This window comes from Staurois parvus, unplaced genomic scaffold, assembly GCF_062004578.1.
Source record: "Staurois parvus isolate SC_StPar_1 unplaced genomic scaffold, SC_StPar_1.0 ptg001853l, whole genome shotgun sequence".
NCBI lineage: Eukaryota > Metazoa > Chordata > Amphibia > Anura > Ranidae > Staurois > Staurois parvus.
The window spans coordinates 163183-183434 of NW_028319649.1; the positions used below are offsets into that span (position 1 = coordinate 163183).

Sequence of the window (20252 nt, forward strand, 5' to 3'; positions counted from 1 at the left end):
GATCTCACGTGTAATTCCAATCACTCACAACCGTCTGTCCCGGGGGTCTTTGTGCCGCTATTTATACACTAATAAATAAATAATTGCAGACATGAAACTAACGTGATCTGATCGCTTTACAGCACGTCTGGGAATATGCGCAGCATTCGCGGTTTCACCGTCCTGTCGGTACATATTCCACAAACATCGCCCAACCCTCCACAGGACACATTGCAGATTATATGGCTGGGCTGCCAGAGAGGCTATAAATACATCGAAAGGAGAAGCTGCACCCTAAAGGAGCATTGATAATGTGCATAGCCATTCATCCTGGAGCAGTGGTCACCAAACTGCGGCCCCGGGGCCAGATGCGGCCCTTCGCTCGCCTCTATCTGGCCCTTGGAGCATCATTCCAACCCCTGACTCCAACAGGGCATTTTTCTTTCCACTGACACCAATGATGAAGCACTATTCCTCCCACTGATACCAATGATGGGGCACTATTCCTCCCACTGATACCAATGATGAGGCACTATTCCTCCCACTGACACCAATGATGGGGCACTATTCCTCCCACTGACACCAATGATGGGGCACTATTCCTCCCACTGACACCAATGATGGGGCACTATTCCTCCCACTGATACCAATGATGGGGCACTATTCCTCCCACTGACACCAATGATGGGGCACTATTCCTCCCACTGACACCAATGATGGGGCACTATTCCTCCCACTGACACCAATGATGGGGCACTATTCCTCCCACTGACACCAATGATGGGGCACTATTCCTCCCACTGACACCAATGATGGGGCACTATTCCTCCCACTGACACCAATGATGGGGCACTATTCCTCCCACTGACACCAATGATGGAGCACTATTCCTCCCACTGACACCAATGATGGGACACTATTCCTCCCACTGACACCAATGATAGGGTACTATTCCTCCCACTGACACCAATGATGGGGCACTATTCCTCCCACTGACACCAATGATGGGGCACTATTCCTCCCACTGACACCAATGATGGGGCACTATTCCTCCCACTGACACCAATGATGGGGCACTATTCCTCCCACTGACACCAATGATGGGGCACTATTCCTCCCACTGACACCAATGATGGGGCACTATTCCTCCCACTGACACCAATGATGGGGCACTATTCCTCCCACTGATACCAATGATGGGGCACTATTCCTCCCACTGACACCAATGATTGGGCACTATTCCTCCCACTGATACCAATGATGGGGCACTATTCCTCCCACTGACACCAATGATGGGGCACTATTCCTCCCACTGACTCCAATGATGGGGCACTATTCCTCCCACTGACACCAATGATGGGGCACTATTCCTCCCACTGACACCGATGATGGGGCACTATTCCTCCCACTGACACCGATGATGGGGCACTATTCCTCCCACTGACACCGATGATGGGGCACTATTCCTCCCACTGACACCAATGGTGGGACACTATTCCTCCCACTGACACCAATGATGCGGCACTATTCCTCCCATTGACACCAATGACAGGGAACTATTCCTCCCGCTGATACCAATGATGGGGCACTATTCCTCCCACTGACTCCAATGATGGGGCACTATTCCTCCCACTGACACCAATGATGGCGCACTATTCTTTCCACTGACACCAATGATGGGGCACTATTCCTTCCACTGACACCAATGATGGGGCACTATTCCTCCCACTGACACCAATGACAGGGAACTATTCCTCCCGCTGATACCAATGATGGGGCACTATTCCTCCCACTGACTCCAATGATGGGGCACTATTCCTCCCACTGACTCCAATGATGGGGCACTATTCCTCCCACTGACACCAATGATGGCGCACTATTCTTTCCATTCACACCAATGATGGGGCACTATTCCTCCCACTGACACCAATGATGGGACACTATTCCTCCCACTGACACCAATGATGGCGCACTATTCTTTCCATTCACACCAATGATGGGGCACTATTCCTCCCACTGACACCAATGATGGGACACTATTCCTCCCACTGACACCAATGATGGTGCACTATTCTTTCCACTGACTCCAACGATGGGACACTATTCCTCCCACTGACACCAATGATGGGGCACTATTCCTCCCACTGACACCAGTGATGGGGCACTATTCCTCCCACTGACACCAGTGATGGGGCACTATTCCTCCCACTGACACCAATGATGGGACACTATTCCTCCCACTGACACCAATGATGGGGCACTATTCCTCCCACTGACACCAATGATGGGGCACTATTCCTCCCACTGACACCAATGATGGGGCACTATTCCTCCTACTGACACCAACAGTGGGGAACTGTTTCTTCCACTGATACCAATGATTGACTGTGACAATTACATATTCAATTTAAGGCTCCATTCCCACTAGTGCGACCCCCAAAGTTGCGTGATTTTGAGTGCCACTCTCCATTTTTTGATAGTCAAGTCGCAAGAAAGTTGCATCAAAGTAGTGCAGTCACTTTTTCAGAGTCACTGAGGCTTTAAGTTGGAAAGATTGGAATGGGTGCTATTGAATTCTATGGGCTGTGACATGTCAGGTGGCTTTTTATGGGGGGGGATTTACTAATCCTGGTGCAGCTCTGCATGGGAGCCAATCAGCTTCAACCTTTCGGCTTCTTCAATTAAGCTTTGGTAATAAAAGCTGGATGCTGATTGGTTTCTAGGCAGAAAATCACACTAGAGGGAACAGAGCATAAATCACAACTTTACTCGAATCTGAATGATCGAACTAATTTGGAAATTTTATTCGTTTCCCCATAGGCCCAAACTACTGCCGCATCATGTGACATCATCCAAATGAAAGGAATTAATTGGTAATTTCATTATAGCTTTTTTTTTCTATTCATTGACATTCATTGCTATGTTCATTCAGAGATTCGTATACATCCGAATCTCCGAAAATCCAATTTTGACCAAAAATCGAAATTAAATGCAGCTTGGCTCTTCAGCATTGCTCCAACTAAGCTTGGATTCGATCCGGGTGTAAGCCGCATTGCTGGCCTAATGGGCTGCAGGCAGGAGATTGGTTGCCCGCATTGGGATGCTTATGACCTCTCAAAGGGGCGGGGGATGCTTATGACCTCTCAAAGGGGCGGGGGATGCTTATGACCGCTTGGCCTTATATGGTCACATGACCATATTGGGGTGATGACATTGTCTTAAGTTGACCATGTGGTCATTATAGGTCAGTGATGTCACAAGCACCCCTTCCCTTTACATGCAGCTGCGGTGAGAAAAACCTCCTGCCTGCACCTCGTTGGGCTGGTAGGGAAGCAATCATGTGACAACATCCGTGGGTTTGGGCAGACTGGGTTGGTACCAGAACTCAGCTTTTCCCTACCCTGAACCAGGTTCCTGATAGTGGCAAGGGTGGCCAGGGGTGGGCCAACAAGGCGTTCGCCTAGGGCGGCATTTTTCAGGGGGGTGGCAAAAGAAGGGACACGTGGCATGGGGACCAGATCTGTGAGAGGCTGTGGGCTGTTTGACTGTGTATGGAGAGCCCAACTGTGAAGGTGAGTGTCTCTCTCTCTTATGCCGGGTGGGGGGTGTCATTGCGGCGGGTGTATGGGGGGTGGTGGAAGGCTCTCTTGGCCAGAGGGGGAGGGGGTGGTTGGTGTTGGTTGTTGTCAGGCTCTCTCCGTGAGGGTGCGGGGTGAGGTGGCGTTGCTCAGGTCAGCGTCAGGCTCTCTCCGTGTGTGGGGGGGTCCGCCGATTTTTGCATTGCCTAGGGTGGCACAAAACCTAAACTCACCACTGACGATGGCCCATGCTTAGGCGCCGTGTAATGACATGGTCATTTGCAGTCTCCATCGGGAGTGCGTGTGATAGGTTGACACGGAAGCAGAATTGGGAGATAGTTGTCACCCCATAAGAGGAAGTGCCTGACCTTCATATTTGGATTACCAGTCATTCTTTTACGTTCGGACTGAAAGCAACTTATGGAATTACATGTAAAAATGTATAGATTTCGGTTCATATCTACTTTTGGTTCAATAAAATGTTCTCAGAAAGAGGTGAGGAATGCTGATTTGGGTGCCCGTGTGACTACAGCAGCCAATCTCAACCAGGGTTCTGGGGAATCCTAGGGTTCCTCCAGCGGTGGCTAGGGGTTCCTTGAGCTGTGGCTGAGTGAGTTCCCATCTGATGGTGCCTGCATAGTTTTGGGGTCAACAACACTTGGTGGAACTAGCTGCATGAACCCAATGGTCTTTTTATCTGGTTCATGTGACATTCTGACCACCACTGTAAGGAGGACATTCTTCCCAGTAGCCACCAATGTATGGGGTGTTTTATCAGTGACCACCAATGAAGTGGTTATTGCAAAGGGTTCCCCTGAAATCTTAAAATAATTTCAAGGGTTCCTCTGAGCCAAAAAGTTTTGGAAAGTCTGGTCTACAGGTTTCACTGATGAACCCCGAGAGGTGAGATGTGTTATATTAGACATAAAGGACGTATCATCTGTGCCTTATGTGGGTGTCCAGTCCTTCCTTCTGATGTATTTCCAGGAACTGAGGGAAATAATGCTGATTGCTATTACATAACACAGAACCGTGTCCTGGAGAATGCTTGTATCTTAAGGTACTCCGGAGGAATGCAAGTCGCTGTCCAAGCAATGCGTTGATGAGATTCTGTCCTGCTCGGGTTTCTCAGACAGAGTGTCAGGCCAGGCCGGCTCATTCAGGGGATTCTTATTATAGACCTACCTCATCACAAGTGTCTGGCGAGCCACCATCCTCCAAGAACTTCTCAATGATGTTCATCTTGCCTTCAGCTGCGGCTTTCAGGAATGTTTCTGGCAGGATCGGCCCCGTCTGTTGGACAGAAATTATAAGCGATGGGCATCCATGTTCATGGGTGGTGATTATTATATAACGTAAAGCAAAACATTTGGAAACAAGATTGCCCAATATTAATTTTTTTTAGAAATTTTTAAAGTCGATCTTGTGGCAGACAGCTAGATATACCGTTTGCATTCACATATGTGAAGGCTCTTAACGGCCAAAGGATTGGACATTCTGCCAAGCCGCCTTTGTGATTCATTCACCTCTGCCAGGTGAGTGACACCACTTTTTGTACTGGAGTTAGGGAATACAGTGGTGTCACCAGGGGCGGACTGACAAAGCACACCCAAAAAAGCCTACTGACCTCGGGCCCAAGGGCAGTGCCCGAGTGCTCGAATGGTCAGTCCGCCCCTGGGTGTCACCTCACGGCTCACAGCCTGCAAGTCAGTAGCAATACACTGACAAGTCATTAACTCTGCTAACTACTTATGACAGCATATGTGTGTGCAGAAGAGTCTAATTGGCTCCAAGTGCTGCCCCTCCCACTTCTAGGCCTAAGTGCTGGAGTGCACGAATTGATAAGAGCCTAATTTTGGAAGAGATTCTAGTATTTAAAGAGGAAATTCACTCCCCAGCCTCCCTCTTCCCACCCCCTTTACCAATTGGTGCCAGGACTCAGATCTGAACCTGCAGGCTCTGCTGTGTCTGGCAGTATGGAGGAGAGGCGAGGCATGGAGTAACACCAATTACACAGTGAAGTTCTGCTCAAAACTAATTGTATGAAATAATACGTAATAATTAATTAAAAGAAATATACAACTGCAATAAACAGTATTTTTATACCTGTCTGAAGTTCAGCTTTATATGTATTTTTAAAGAGTTTTAAAGTCCTCCCTAACCCTTCCTTTCTCAACCTTTTCCACCCAGAGGAATCCTTGAAATAACGTTCCAGTCTCAGGGATCCCCTGCTAAAAATGACTATCTACAACTCATGATACCTTAGTGTGATGGCTAGTGGGAAGAATTCCCACTGACCCCCAATGTAAGGAGCATTCTTCCCACTGACCCCCAATGTAAGGAGCATTCTTCCCACTGATCACCAATGTAAGGGACATTCTTCCCACTGATCCCCAATGTAAGAGACATTCTTCCCACTGATCCCCAATGTAAGGGACATTCTTCCCACTGATCACCAATGTAAGGGACATTCTTCCCACTGACCCCCAATGTAAGGGACATTCTTCCCACTGACCCCCAATGTAAGGGACATTCTTCCCACTGACCACCAATGTAAGGGACATTCTTCCCACTGACCCCCAATGTAAGGGACATTTTTCCCACTGATCCCCAATGTAAGGGACATTCTTCCCACTGATCACCAATGTAAGGGACATTCTTCCCACTGATCACCAATGTAAGGGACATTCTTCCCACTGACCCCCAATGTAAGGGACATTCTTCCCACTGACCACCAATGTAAGGGACATTCTTCCCACTGACCACCAATGTAAGGGACATTCTTCCCACTGACCACCAATGTAAGGGACATTCTTCCCACTGACCAGCAATGTAAGGGACATTCTTCCCACTGACCCCCAATGTAAGGGACATTCTTCCCACTGATCCCCAATGTAAGAGACATTCTTCCCACTGATCCCCAATGTAAGGGACATTCTTCCCACTGATCACCAATGTAAGGGACATTCTTCCCACTGATCACCAATGTAAGGGACATTCTTCCCACTGACCCCCAATGTAAGGGACATTCTTCCCACTGACCACCAATGTAAGGGACATTCTTCCCACTGACCACCAATGTAAGGGACATTCTTCCCACTGACCACCAATGTAAGGGACATTCTTCCCACTGACCAGCAATGTAAGGGACATTCTTCCCACTGACCCCCAATGTAAGGGACATTCTTCCCACTGACCCCCCAATGTAAGGAGCATTCTTCCCACTCATCACCAATGTAAGGAACATTCTTCCCACTGACCTCCAATGTAAGGGACATTCTTCCCACTGATCACCAATGTAAGGAACATTCTTCCCACTGACCCCCAATGTAAGGGACATTCTTCCCACTGATCACCAATGTAAGGGACATTCTTCCCACTGATCACCAATGTAAGGGACATTCTTCCCACTGATCCCCAATGTAAGAGACATTCTTCCCACTGATCCCCAATGTAAGGGACATTCTTCCCACTGATCACCAATGTAAGGGACATTCTTCCCACTGATCACCAATGTAAGGGACATTCTTCCCACTGACCCCCAATGTAAGGGACATTCTTCCCACTGACCACCAATGTAAGGGACATTCTTCCCACTGACCACCAATGTAAGGGACATTCTTCCCACTGACCACCAATGTAAGGGACATTCTTCCCACTGACCACCAATGTAAGGGACATTCTTCCCACTGACCAGCAATGTAAGGGACATTCTTCCCACTGACCCCCAATGTAAGGGACATTCTTCCCACTGACCCCCCAATGTAAGGAGCATTCTTCCCACTCATCACCAATGTAAGGAACATTCTTCCCACTGACCTCCAATGTAAGGGACATTCTTCCCACTGATCACCAATGTAAGGAACATTCTTCCCACTGACCCCCAATGTAAGGGACATTCTTCCCACTGATCACCAATGTAAGGGACATTCTTCCCACTGACCCCCAATGTAAGGGGCATTCTTCCCACTGACCACCAATGTAAGGGACCTTCTTCCTACTGACCACCAATGTAAGGGGCATTCTTCCCACTGACCACCAATGTAAGGGACCTTCTTCCTACTGACCACCAATGTAAGGGACATTCTTCCCACTGACCACCAATGTAAGGGACCTTCTTCCTACTGACCAACAATGTAAGGGGCATTCTTCCCACTGACCACCAATGTAAGGGAGATTCCTCCCACTGGCCACCAATGTAAGGGACATTCCTCCCGCTGGCCACCAATGTAAGGGACATTCTTCCCACTGACCACCAATGTAAGGGACATTCTTCCCACTGACCACCAATGTAAGGGACATTCTTCCTACTGATCCCCAATGTAAGGGACATTCTTCCCACTGATCCCCAATGTAAGGGACATTCTTCCCACTGACCACGAATGTAAGGGACATTCTTCCCACTGACCACGAATGTAAGGAATATTCTTCCCACTGACCACCAATGTAAGGGACATTCTTCCCACTGACCTCCAATGTAAGGAGCTTTCTTCCCACTGACCCCCAATGTAAGGAGCATTCTTCCTACTGACCACCAATGTTAGGGACATTCTTCCCACTGACCCCCAATGTAAGGGACATTCTTCCCACTGACCACCAATGTAAGGGGCATTCTTCCCACTTACCACCAATGTAAGGGACATTCTTCCCACTGACCACCAATGTAAGGGACATTCTTCCCACTGACCACCAATGTAAGGGACATTCTTCCCACTGACCACCAATGTAAGGGACATTCTTCCCACTGACCCCCAATGTAAGGGACATTCTTCCCACTGACCCCCAATGTAAGGGACATTCTTCCCACTGACCCCCAATGTAAGGGACATTCTTCCCACTGACCCCCAATGTAAGGGACATTCTTCCCACTGACCACCAATGTAAGGGACATTCTTCCCACTGACCCCCAATGTAAGGGACGTTCTTCCCACTGACCCCCAATGTAAGGGACATTCTTCCCACTGACCCCCAATGTAAGGGACGTTCTTCCCACTGACCCCCAATGTAAGGGACATTCTTCCCACTGATCACCAATGTAAGGGACATTCTTCCCACTGACCCCCAATGTAAGGGACATTCTTCCCACTGACCACCAATGTAAGGGACATTCTTCCCACTGACCCCCAATGTAAGGGACATTCTTCCCACTGACCACCAATGTAAGGGACATTCTTCCCACTGACCACCAATGTAAGGGACATGCTTCCCACTGACCACCAATGTAAGGGACATCCTTCCCACTGACCCCCAATGTAAGGGACATTCTTCCCACTGACCACCAATGTAAGGGACATTCTTCCCACTGACCACCAATGTAAGGGACATTCTTCCCACTGACCCCCAATGTAAGGGACATTCTTCCCACTGACCCCCAATGTAAGGGACATTCTTCCCACTGACCACCAATGTAAGGGACATTCTTCCCACTGACCCCCAATGTAAGGGACATTCTTCCCACTGACCACCAATGTAAGGGACATTCTTCCCACTGACCACCAATGTAAGGGACATTCTTCCCACTGATCACCAACATTATGCAAGAGTTCCTCCATGCTAAATGATTTAAGAAAGGCTTCTCTGAGTTGTATTAAGTAGGGTCAGGGTTATCCCTCGCTCTTGTGTCTACTTAATATAAAACTAGACTTGCTCTGTCCTATTGCTGTGTGTACGTTGTAGAAGGCTGTCTTGTACTTCCCCAAGAAAATGATGTAAGCTCCACATTGGCCTTTAGTCAACCTTCACTATATCCACCCCATACACTTGATCTTTTCTGTAGTAAAATCAGAAGAGCTGAGTCCACTGACAGACTTACAATCTCCTCTTCTTGTGGCTCCGGTTCTGGTGCCACCACCAGCGACTTTTTTTTCTTTCGCTCCTGTCTCCTTTTGCGTATTTCAATGAAATTCTGGATTCCGCCGGTGTCGATAATTTCCTTTCTTAAGTCCACCGATGTCTTTCTCACTCGATCTTCACCCTGCAGATGTAAATGTCCTTTAGAATACATTTTCTACTAATAAGTCCTCAGGTTCAGATTTCACAAGACTAAAAGCAATGGGCAAAGTGAAGTACCCTCCAGCAATTTATAAAAACAAAATCACTCTTCATTGATCCAAATACACTAAACTACTGAAGGTTGAAGTCCAGGTTGCTGCCCAATATGTTAATATATTCAAGTGAACCAGTGTTACCACATGCAGGACAAAACAGTAGGTTTGCTTTAGAGCTAGAAGCCTGTATTCACCTTTCCTTTGCTCTCCCACCATTATGTTTAGCTACCAAGGGGTGAGGAAAGCCAGTAGGCTCTAGTTGGCGTATGGTAGCCCTCATCTAGTGCCATTCTTGTACAGTCAAAGGCACATAAAGATACACTATATTGCCAAAAGTATTGGGCCTGCCCTCCAAATCATGTGATTCAGGTGTTCCAATCCCCTCCAAATCATGTGATTCAGGTGTTCCAATCCCCTCCAAATCATGTGATTCAGGTGTTCCAATCCCCACCAAATCATGTGATTCAGGTGTTCCAATCCCCTCCATATCATGTGATTCAGGTGTTCCAATCCCCTCCATATCATGTGATTCAGGTGTTCCAATCCCCTCCCAATCATGTGATTCAGGTGTTCCAATCCCCTCCCAATCATGTGATTCAGGTGTTCCAATCCCATCCATATCATGTGATTCAGGTGTTCCAATCCTCTCCATATCATATGATTCAGGTGTTCCAATCCCCTCCCAATCATGTGATTCAGGTGTTCCAATCCCCTCCATATCATGTGATTCGGGTGTTCCAATCCCCTCCCAATCATGTGATTCAGGTGTTCCAATCCCCTCCATATCATGTGATTCAGGTGTTCCAATCCCCTCCATATCATGTGATTCAGGTGTTCCCCCTCCCCCTCCCCCTCCATGGACACAGGTGTATACAATCAAGCCCCTAGGCATGCAGACGGCTTCTACAAACATTGGTGAAAGAATGGGTCGCTCTCAGGAGCTCAGTGACTCCAAGCGTGGTCCCGTGATAGGTGGTCACCTGGGCAATAAGTCCATCCGTGACATTTCCTGGCTACTAAATATTCCACGCTCAACTGTTAGTGGGATTATAACAAAGTGGAAGCCACTGGGAACAACAGCCACTCAGCCACCAAGTGGTAGGCCACGTGACATGATAGAGCAGGGTCAGCACATGCTGAAGCGCACAGTGCGCAGAAGTCACCAACTGTCTGCAGAGTCAATAGGTAAAGACCTCCAAACTTGGTGTGGCCTTCAGATGAGCCCAACAACAGTGTGTAGAGAGCTTCATGGAATGGGTTTCCATGGCCGAGCAGCTGCATCCAAGCCTTCCATCACCAAGTGCAATGCAAAGTGTCGGATGCCGTGGTGTAAAGCACGCCGCCACTGGGCTCTAGAGCAGAGGAGACGTGTTCTCTGGAGAGGAAGTGTACAATCCAAACGCACACATTCCTTAGTTAAAAATGTCTGTGTGTACACGTGAGTGCTGCAGCGACTGTCAGCTGGAACCAAACAGAATCAGCAAGGGAGAATGCCACCAGCACACTGAGGATCACCAATATGGGTCCAAACGTTTTAATGAACTATCACATAGTTACAGCAAGGCAACGTTTCAGAGTTTTGCAGGACCCCTTCATCAGGCATGTGACCTCTCTGTAGAGACCAATCATGCTTCTCTGCCTGGCAATCCGATGGACGTGTCTGGGTTTGGCGGTTTCCAGGAGAACGGTACTTGCCTGACTGCATTGTGCCAAGTGTAATGATTGGTGGCATTTTGGACAATTTCATGCTCCCGACTTTGTGGGAAGAGTTTGGGGATGGCCCCTTCCTGTTCCAACATGACTGCACACCAGTGCACAAAGCGAGGTCCATAAAGACATGGAGGAGCCAGTTTGGGGTGGAGGAACTTGACTGTCCTGCACAGAGTCCTGACCTCAACCCCATAGAACACCTTTGGGATGAATTAGAGCGGAGACTGCGAGCCAGGCCTCCTCCCCCGACATCAGTGCCTGACCTGACAAATGTGCTTCTGGAAGAATGGTCCAACCTTCTCATAGACACCCTCCTAAACCTTGTGGACGGCCTTCCCAGAAGAGTTGAAGCTGTTATAGCTGCAAAGGGCGAGGCCAACTCAATATTGAACCCTACGGACTAAGACTGGGGGGCCATTAAAGGTCATGTGCATGGAAAGGGCGGGGCCAACTCAATATTGAACCCTACGGACTAAGGCTGGGGGGCCATTAAAGTTGGAAAGGCATGCGGCCCAATACTGCAGGCAATATTGTGTATATACAGGGGGGCCATTAAAGTTCATGTGCGTGGAAAGGCAGGTGGCCCAAAACTTTTGGCAATATAATGTGTGTGTCAGCTGAGAAGAATTGATACATTACTTGTAGACCATAGAGAGGAAACACAAATGTACACGACGTTCCATTAAGCACAGCTCTAGTGCTCCTATACTGGAATACACAAGGCCAGGGGCGGACTGACCATTTGGAAACTCGGGCACTGCCCGAGGGCCCGGGGTCAGTAGAGGGCCCCATGAGATGCCCCTGGTACCTTTTTCATAGGCTTTTTTGAGTTTGGGCAAGGACACGGGCCCCATGATCCCCTAGTGCCCGGGGGCCCCATGAGTTGTCAGTCCGCCCCTGCACAAGACATTCCCTTGACTGAGAGCTGTGTCTAGTATCAGATGAGCTAGAAGCCTGTCTGTACCTGTGACACCCAGATGGTGCTTTTATTATTTTAGAAAGGTGAAATGTAACACTTCTTAATGGAGATGTAAATGGAATCACTCAACAATGTATCAGGGTTCATTCAGACCAGTCGCTGCTTCACGACACAGAAGCTGCTGTACAGTGTGTATGTTGGGATCGCCATTGATGCAGCGATCTTAGTGCATTGCAGTGTTTTACTTTTTGTTTTTAAATGAACTTTATTGAAATGTCACACAGACATTTAATTAAGTTCAACTGGCCGCCATGCAGTGCCAAGCAGCAGATTGCCTGTATGCAGTGCTTTTAGTTCAGCGCACACCACCACCACGCAGTGGTGTGAACCAGGCACGCAGGAGGCAAGGCATTTTGGGACTGTGCTGGAATAGCTGCCCAACACTGTCCTGCAGCATCTGGTGTGTATGAACCCTTGGAGCTAAGATGGGAAACCCATGAGGGTAAAAGGAAGGTGAACTAACAATGGAAAGGAAGTTGGAGATTATTTAGAGGTTTGGTAAAATTGTTTAGGGAGGATTTGTAAACCGGGGGAAGGAGGATGTCTCAGGGGTGGAGGGGTGCATCGCAGTGGCCCCACTGGGAGGAATCCTGGTTTCTCAGAAGCTATACAGTTTTAGGTGTCATCTCCATATCCATTAAGGCACTCTTGGGAGTCAGCCAAACCAATCTTGGGTGACTGCTCGCGGATAGGGGAAGTCAGCATATCTTGTTATATGGAAGAATTAGTGGCTTGGATGCTGGGTCCATTAAGCTGTCCTTGTTGTGGCTTTGTGAGACGTAATTCTGAAAGAAGTTAAATGATGGTGGATGGTGGTGGGGTTTAAAGTTGAACTCCAGGAATTATCTTTTAGCAACTTACATAGGTCCAGCTTGGTTTGATATCTGGAGGGCCACTGGTGATACAGAAAATCATTGTGGAAGTCTGCGCTACATACAGTGATGGCTCTGATTTTCTGGGTCCTGTCTCAACTGGGTTCCTCTCTAAATACTGACCACAGGGGGTTACCCGTTTGGAATTGTCACCATCCATAGGATGTCTTGTATTTTTTCAAAAGAATACAAGTCTTTCCTTGATTGGACAAGGTAAAGTAGATGGGTGGAGATTGTGTCATCACCACCCCTTCTCCCCACCTCATCCAACCAGAGAAAACTTTGTATTCATTATTTAAAAATTCAAGGCATCCTATGAATGGTATGAATGGTGGGGGTGCTGAGTGAATAATCCACTGCGGTCAGAGTGTGGAGGGGAAACCGCTCAGTACAGGACCTGGAAGATCATGGCTATCATGGCTACTTTAGGTATAAGTTTCGATTCAAAACAACATGAAACACATTCAATACATTATCACCACTTAACTGATGTTTAAAAAAAAAATACCTTCAAGTTGGCCAGATTTCGATTGATTGGGGATTTGATGGTTTCCTCATTGATGGCGCTGCAATCTATGTCGATCACTCCAATCTTCCGAAATCGAGGTTTAATTATCTATAGAATAACAAATTAAATATAATGTAAGTGTCCTCACAGAGATTCCCTGGGATAAGCATTTGATTCCTTTACATGATGTAGCAGACAGCAGAGAAGATCCACAAGCATATCATTCTGCATTGCAAAACAGAAGAGAGCTAAATGAGGAACAGGCTATTTGATGCTGTGGCCCCATATGTCGGAGTTTCATTGTTTGGGAGCACCGCTGTGAGTTTTCAGTAAATCTGAGTTCACAGAATGGCTTTCTAAATAGAAACCTTCAGAATATTATTTGGTCTTCAGACTAAAAACTACTTTGAGAGCCCATTACAGTGTAGATCTAGTAGTGGCTGGTCAAATTCAACTGGACTTGTTCTGGACATATGAGAACCTTCACAAACTTGAGTGGTCACAACATAGCCAGTAGTGGTTACTCACCTTCAACTGATCTTGTTCTGTAATGTTGAAGATATTCCACAGCTTATCCAATCCACTTCTTCAGTTCTAATGAGTGTCAAGAAACTTGCAGAACAATTCCAGTTGAATGTGACCAATTAATCTAGACATATCTTGGCTTGGGAACCTTCACAAACATTAGTGGTCACAACATAGCTAGTAGTAGTTGGTCACATTCAACTGGACTTGTTCTGTAATGTTGCAGATGTTTCGTAGCTTCTCCATTCCACTTCTTCAGTTCAAATGAGTGTCAAAAACATGCAGAACAAGACCATTTGAATGTGACCAACTACTACTAGATATACCATGACCTGGACACATGACAACCTTCACAAAGATGAGTGGTCACAACATAGCCAGTAGTGGTTAGTCACCTTCAACTGATCTTGTTCTGTAATGTTGAAGATATTCCATAGCTTCTCCAATCCACTTCTTCAGCTCTAATGAGTGTCAAGAAACTTGAAAAACAATTCCAGTTGAACGTGACCAATTAATCTAGACATACCTTGGCTTGGGAACCATCACAAACATTAGTGGTCACAACATAGCTAGTAGTAGTTGGTCACATTCAACTGGACTTGTTCTGTAATGTAGCAGATGTTTCGTAGCTTCTCCATTACACTTCTTCAGTTCTAATGAGTGTCAAAAAACTTGCAGAACAAGTCCATTTGAATGTGATCAACTACTACTAGATATACCATGACCTGGACACATGAGAACCTTCACAAAGATGAGTAGTCACAACATAGCCAGCAGTGGTTAGTCACCTTCAACTGATCTTGTTCTGTAATGTTGAAGATATTCCATAGCTTCTCCAATCCACTTCTTCAGCTCTAATGAGTGTCAAGAAGTTAAATGTGATCAATTACTACTAGATATATTATGACCTGGACACATGAGAACCTTCAGCTTAACCTTTCCAGCTTATCCAAGCTTCTTATTCAGTTCTAATGAGTGTTGGAAAACTTACAGAACAAGTGTAGTTGGATGTTACATACTACTACTAATTATACCATGACCCTGGATACCCCTGAACCTTAACAGACATGACGGATTGCAACATAGCTAGTTGTGGTTAGTTACAATTAACTGGACTTGCTCTGTAATGTTGTCTCCAAGCCACTTCTCCATTTCCAAATAATGTCAGGAAGATACACCAGTATCTTTAGGGGGTATGTTATAGGGTATGTTCCTGAAATTTTATTAGAACTGAAGAAGTGTCTTGGAGAAGCTATGAAACATGTTCACAATTACATACCAGGTCCAGTTGAATGTGACCAACTACTACTAGCTGTACCATGACCTGGATAAATGAGAACCTTCACAGACATAAGTGGTCACAACATAGCTAGTAGTGGCTAGTCACATTCAACTGGACTTGTTCTGTGACATTGAAGATGTTCCGTAGCTTCTCTAAGCCACTTCACTTCCTCATTTCTAATGAATGTCAAGAAACTTTCAGAACAAGTCAAACTGAATGTGACCAACTACTAAATATACATTGACCTGGATACCTGAGAATCTTCAAAAACATGAGTGGTCACATCATAGCCAGTAATGGTTAGTCACATTCAACTGATCGTGTTCTATAATGTAGAAGACTTTTCACAGCTTATCCAAACTTCTTCTTCAGTTCTGATGAGTGTTGGGAAGCTTACAGAGCAAGTCTAGTTGGATGTAACCTACTACCACTAGATATACCATGACCGGAATACATGTGAACCTTAACAGACATGACTGATTGCACCATAGCTAGTTATGGTTAGTTACAATTATCTGGGCTTGCTCTGATATGTTGTTCCGTAGCTTCTCCAAGCAACTTCTTCGTATCCAAAGAGTGTCAGGGAGACACACCAGTATCTTTAGGTACTGTATATGTTATGGGTTATGTTCCTGACATGTATTAGAACTGAAAAAGTGTCTTGGAGAAGCTATGAAACATGTTCAACATTATAGAACAGGTACAGTTGAATGTGGCCAAATACTATTAGATATACCATGACCTGGATGAATGAGAACCTTCACAGACATGAGTGGTCACAACATAGCTAGTACTGGTTAGCCATGTTCAACAGAAGACATTCCATGGCTTCTCCAAGCCACTTCCTCAGTTCTACTAAGTGTCAGGAATCTTACAGAACAAGTCCAGTTGAATGTGACAAATTACTACTAGAAACAGTATACCATGACCTGGATGAATGAGAACCTTCACAACCGTTAGTGGTCACAACATAGCTACTAGTGGCTGGTCACATTCAACTGGACTGGTTCTGCAATGTTGAAGATGTTCCATACCTTCTCCAAGGCACTTCTCCATTTCCATTGAGTATTGGGTGTTTTGTGGGGTATGTTCCTGACACTCATTGGAACTGAAGAAGTGTCTTGGAGAAGCTATGAAACATCTTCAACATTACATACCAGGTCCAGTTGAATGTGACAAACTACTACTAGATGTACCATGACCTGGATGAATGAGAACCTTCACAGACATTAGTGGTCACAACATAGCTAGTAGTGGTTTGTCACATTCAACTGGACTTGTTCTGTGACGTTGAAGATGTTCTGTAGCTTTTCCAAGGCACTTCTTCATTTCCAATGAATGTCGGTGTTTTATGGGGTATGTTCCTGACACTCATTGGAACTGAAGAAGTGTCTTGGAGAAGCTATGAAACATCTTCAACATTACATACCAGGTCCAGTTGAAAGTGACCAACTACTACTAGATGTACCATGACCTGGATGAATGAGAACCTTCACAGACATGAGTGGTCACAACATAGCTAGTAGTGGCTAGTCACATTTAACTGGACTTGTTCTGTGACGTTGAAGATGTTGCGTATCTTCTCCAAGCCACTTCCTCAGTTCTAATGAATATCAAGAATGATACAGATTGCATTAGCTATGACCAACATAAAATTGATACATAATGCAGAAATATACTGTACATACATTGTGTATCAATTCTTTGTTGCAGATGTGTTGGTCATAATTAATGCAATCTGTATCTTTTATTAAAATGTATTAAAATGAAATGAAGTGGTAAGAAATGCTGTAATTATATTTTAGTGTTGTAACCTGAGAAGTTCTGGATGGTGTACAAAACCGTATTATTATTTTCTAACTAGGATGGTTTACTAACAGATTAAAAGTATTAAATTACCAACATGATGCTTCTGGTTTTATGTGGTTCTATTAAACTTTACAGTAAGTAGGTTATAAGCTCTATAAAAATGAGTGTTGCATCACTTAATGTTAACAAGTTTCATTACCGTCCTATATTACATAACATAAATGTAACTAAGCGTATCGTAGCTAAATTTCATTCTCATTTGTACAAAATAAATGACCTAAACTTTTTATTGATTAAATACATTTCAAATGTTATAATTTATAAAGATAACTGACTTAAATATTTTATTTATTAAATAAATTTAAAATCTTATTATTGATAAAGATAACTGACTTAAATATTTTATTTATTACATAAATTCAAATCTTATTATTTATAAAGATAACTGACTTAAATATTTTATTTATTACACAAATTAAAATCTTATTATTTATAAAGATAACTGACTTAAATATTTTATTTATTACATAAATTCAAATCTTATTATTTATAAAGATAACTGACTTAAATATTTTATTTATTAAATAAATTTAAAATCTTATTATTGATAAAGATAACTGACTTAAATATTTTATTTATTACATAAATTCAAATCTTATTATTTATAAAGATAACTGACTTAAATATTTTATTTATTACACAAATTAAAATCTTATTATTTATAAAGATAACTTACTTAAATATTTTATTTATTAAATAAATTTAAAATCTTTTTATTGATAAAGATAACTGACTTAAATATTTTATTTATTAAATAAATTTAAAATCTTATTATTGATAAAGATAACTGACTTAAATATTTTATTCATTACATAAACTCAAATCTTATTATTTAGAAAGCTAACTGACTTAAATATTTTATTTATTAAATAAATTTAAATCTTATTATTTATAAAGATAACTAACTTAAATATTTTATTTAATAAATAAATTTCAAATCTTAAAATTTATAAAGATATTGGACTTAAATATTTTATTTATTAAATACATTTAAAATCTCATAATTTATAAAGATAACTGACTTAAATATTTTACTCAATAAATACATTTCAAATCTTTTCATTTATAAAGATAACTGACTTAAATATTTTATTTAATATTTATTTTTTTCAGGTACTTGTATAGCGCAATTTGTGCAGCGCTTTACATGCCAATATATATTGTACATTCACATCAGTCCCTAACCCTCAGGGGGCGTACAATCTAAGGTCCCTAACTCAAATCCATACATACACATATTAGGGCCATTTTAAACAGGAGCCAATTAGCCTACCAGCATGTCTTTGGAGTGTGGGAGGAAACCCATGCAGGTACAGGGAGAACATGCAAACTCCAGGCAGGTGGAGCAGTGGCTGGGATTTGAACCAACAACCCTAGTACTGCCAGGTGGAAATGCTAACCATTTAGCCACTGTGATGCCCATAAAATAATAAGTACATTTCAAATCTTTTCATTTATAAAGATAACTAGCTTAAATATTTTATTTATTAAATAATTTTCAAATCTTATCATTTATAAAGATAACTGACTTAAATATTTTATTTACTGAATACATTTCAAATCTTTTCATTTATAAAGATAACTGACATAAATATTTTATTTATTAAAATACATTTCACATCTTATCATTTATAAAAATATCTGACTTGAAAAGATTTGAAATGTATTCAGTAAATAAAATATTTAAGTCAGTTGTCTGTATAAATGATAAGATGTGAAATGTATTTAATAAATAAAATATTTACGTTAGTTATCTTTATAAATGATAAGATTTTTAAATTATTTAATAAATAAAATATTTAAGTTAGTTATCTTTATAAATGATCATTGATAAAGATAACTGACTTAAATATTTTATTTATTAAATCATTTTCAAAACGTATCATTTATAAAGATAACTGACTTAAATATTTTATTTATTAAATCATTTTCAAAACGTATCATTTATAAAGATAACTGACTTAAATATTTTATTTATTAAATCATTTTCAAAACTTATCATTTATAAAGATAACTGACTTAAATATTTTATTTATTAAATCATTTTCAAAACTTATCATTTATAAAGATAACTGACTTAAATATTTTATTTATTAAATCATTTTCAAAACTTATCATTTATAAAGATAACTGACCTAAATATTTTGTTTATTAAATACATTTCAAATCTTATTATTTATAAAAATAGCTGACTTAAATATTTTATTTATTTAACATGGTATTTCTATTTAATTTCCATACAACTTTAGTTACCTAATCACCATCTGTTGTGTACATTTCATTTTCCAATGTTATATTGGTAATTTTTTGTTCTGTACGTTTAAACAATGTGCGTATTTATAACATATTTGGCTAAACCCATCACTTACCTCATTTTCTTCTTCCAGCTTTTGGTCGATAAGATCCGTTGCCCATTTCACCTCGTCTTCCATTTCCACGTTTTGTAATCCAAAATGGAACCACAAGTCGGGATATTATTTCAGATGAGTTCTGTCGATATTAATGAAAGATTATTATTTTTTTTTTCGGTAATAGAATAATGTTCAGGAAGTTGTGTTGGTATCAGGAGGGGGGAGAACTGTCCATCTCTGCCCCAATTCTCGGAGAACTTTATAGTGAGCCTTTGAAGGACGCTCCACCCTTCTCCCTTTTCAGGACAGTCAGGACCACCATTCCAGATGAACAGGTGGGGCCCCATGCACATGACCTGGGAGCCATTACCATGAGCTCATCTTCCACATTATGTCATGTCTCTCTCCCTGACCTCAGGTCACCTTTACAACCCACTCGTCAGTCTGCGGCCCTCATTTCCCATCGATGTCCTCCTCCAAGGACTTGTCTGTACAAAGTATCCATTTAGGTTTTCTTCTTTTATCTCCATATTATTATTATTATTATTATTA

At 43.0% G+C, this 20252-nt stretch overlaps 1 protein-coding gene across 1 annotated transcript in view; it reads right to left on the reverse strand.

Annotated features, from left to right (window-relative positions):
* The window catches only part of ANKRD2 (ankyrin repeat domain 2), a 46267-nt gene extending 26328 nt beyond the window's left edge, over nt 1-19939 (reverse strand). The window contains exons 1-4 of the mRNA XM_089664196.1: nt 19719-19939; nt 13674-13781; nt 9370-9531; nt 4743-4850 (exon numbers count right to left, since the gene is read on the reverse strand). Coding sequence (XP_089520322.1) covers nt 4743-4850; nt 9370-9531; nt 13674-13781; nt 19719-19781 — 441 coding nt within the window. The 5' untranslated portion in view covers nt 19782-19939. The remainder of the gene's footprint in view (nt 1-4742; nt 4851-9369; nt 9532-13673; nt 13782-19718) is intronic.
* Between the last annotated feature and the right edge of the window lie 313 nt (nt 19940-20252).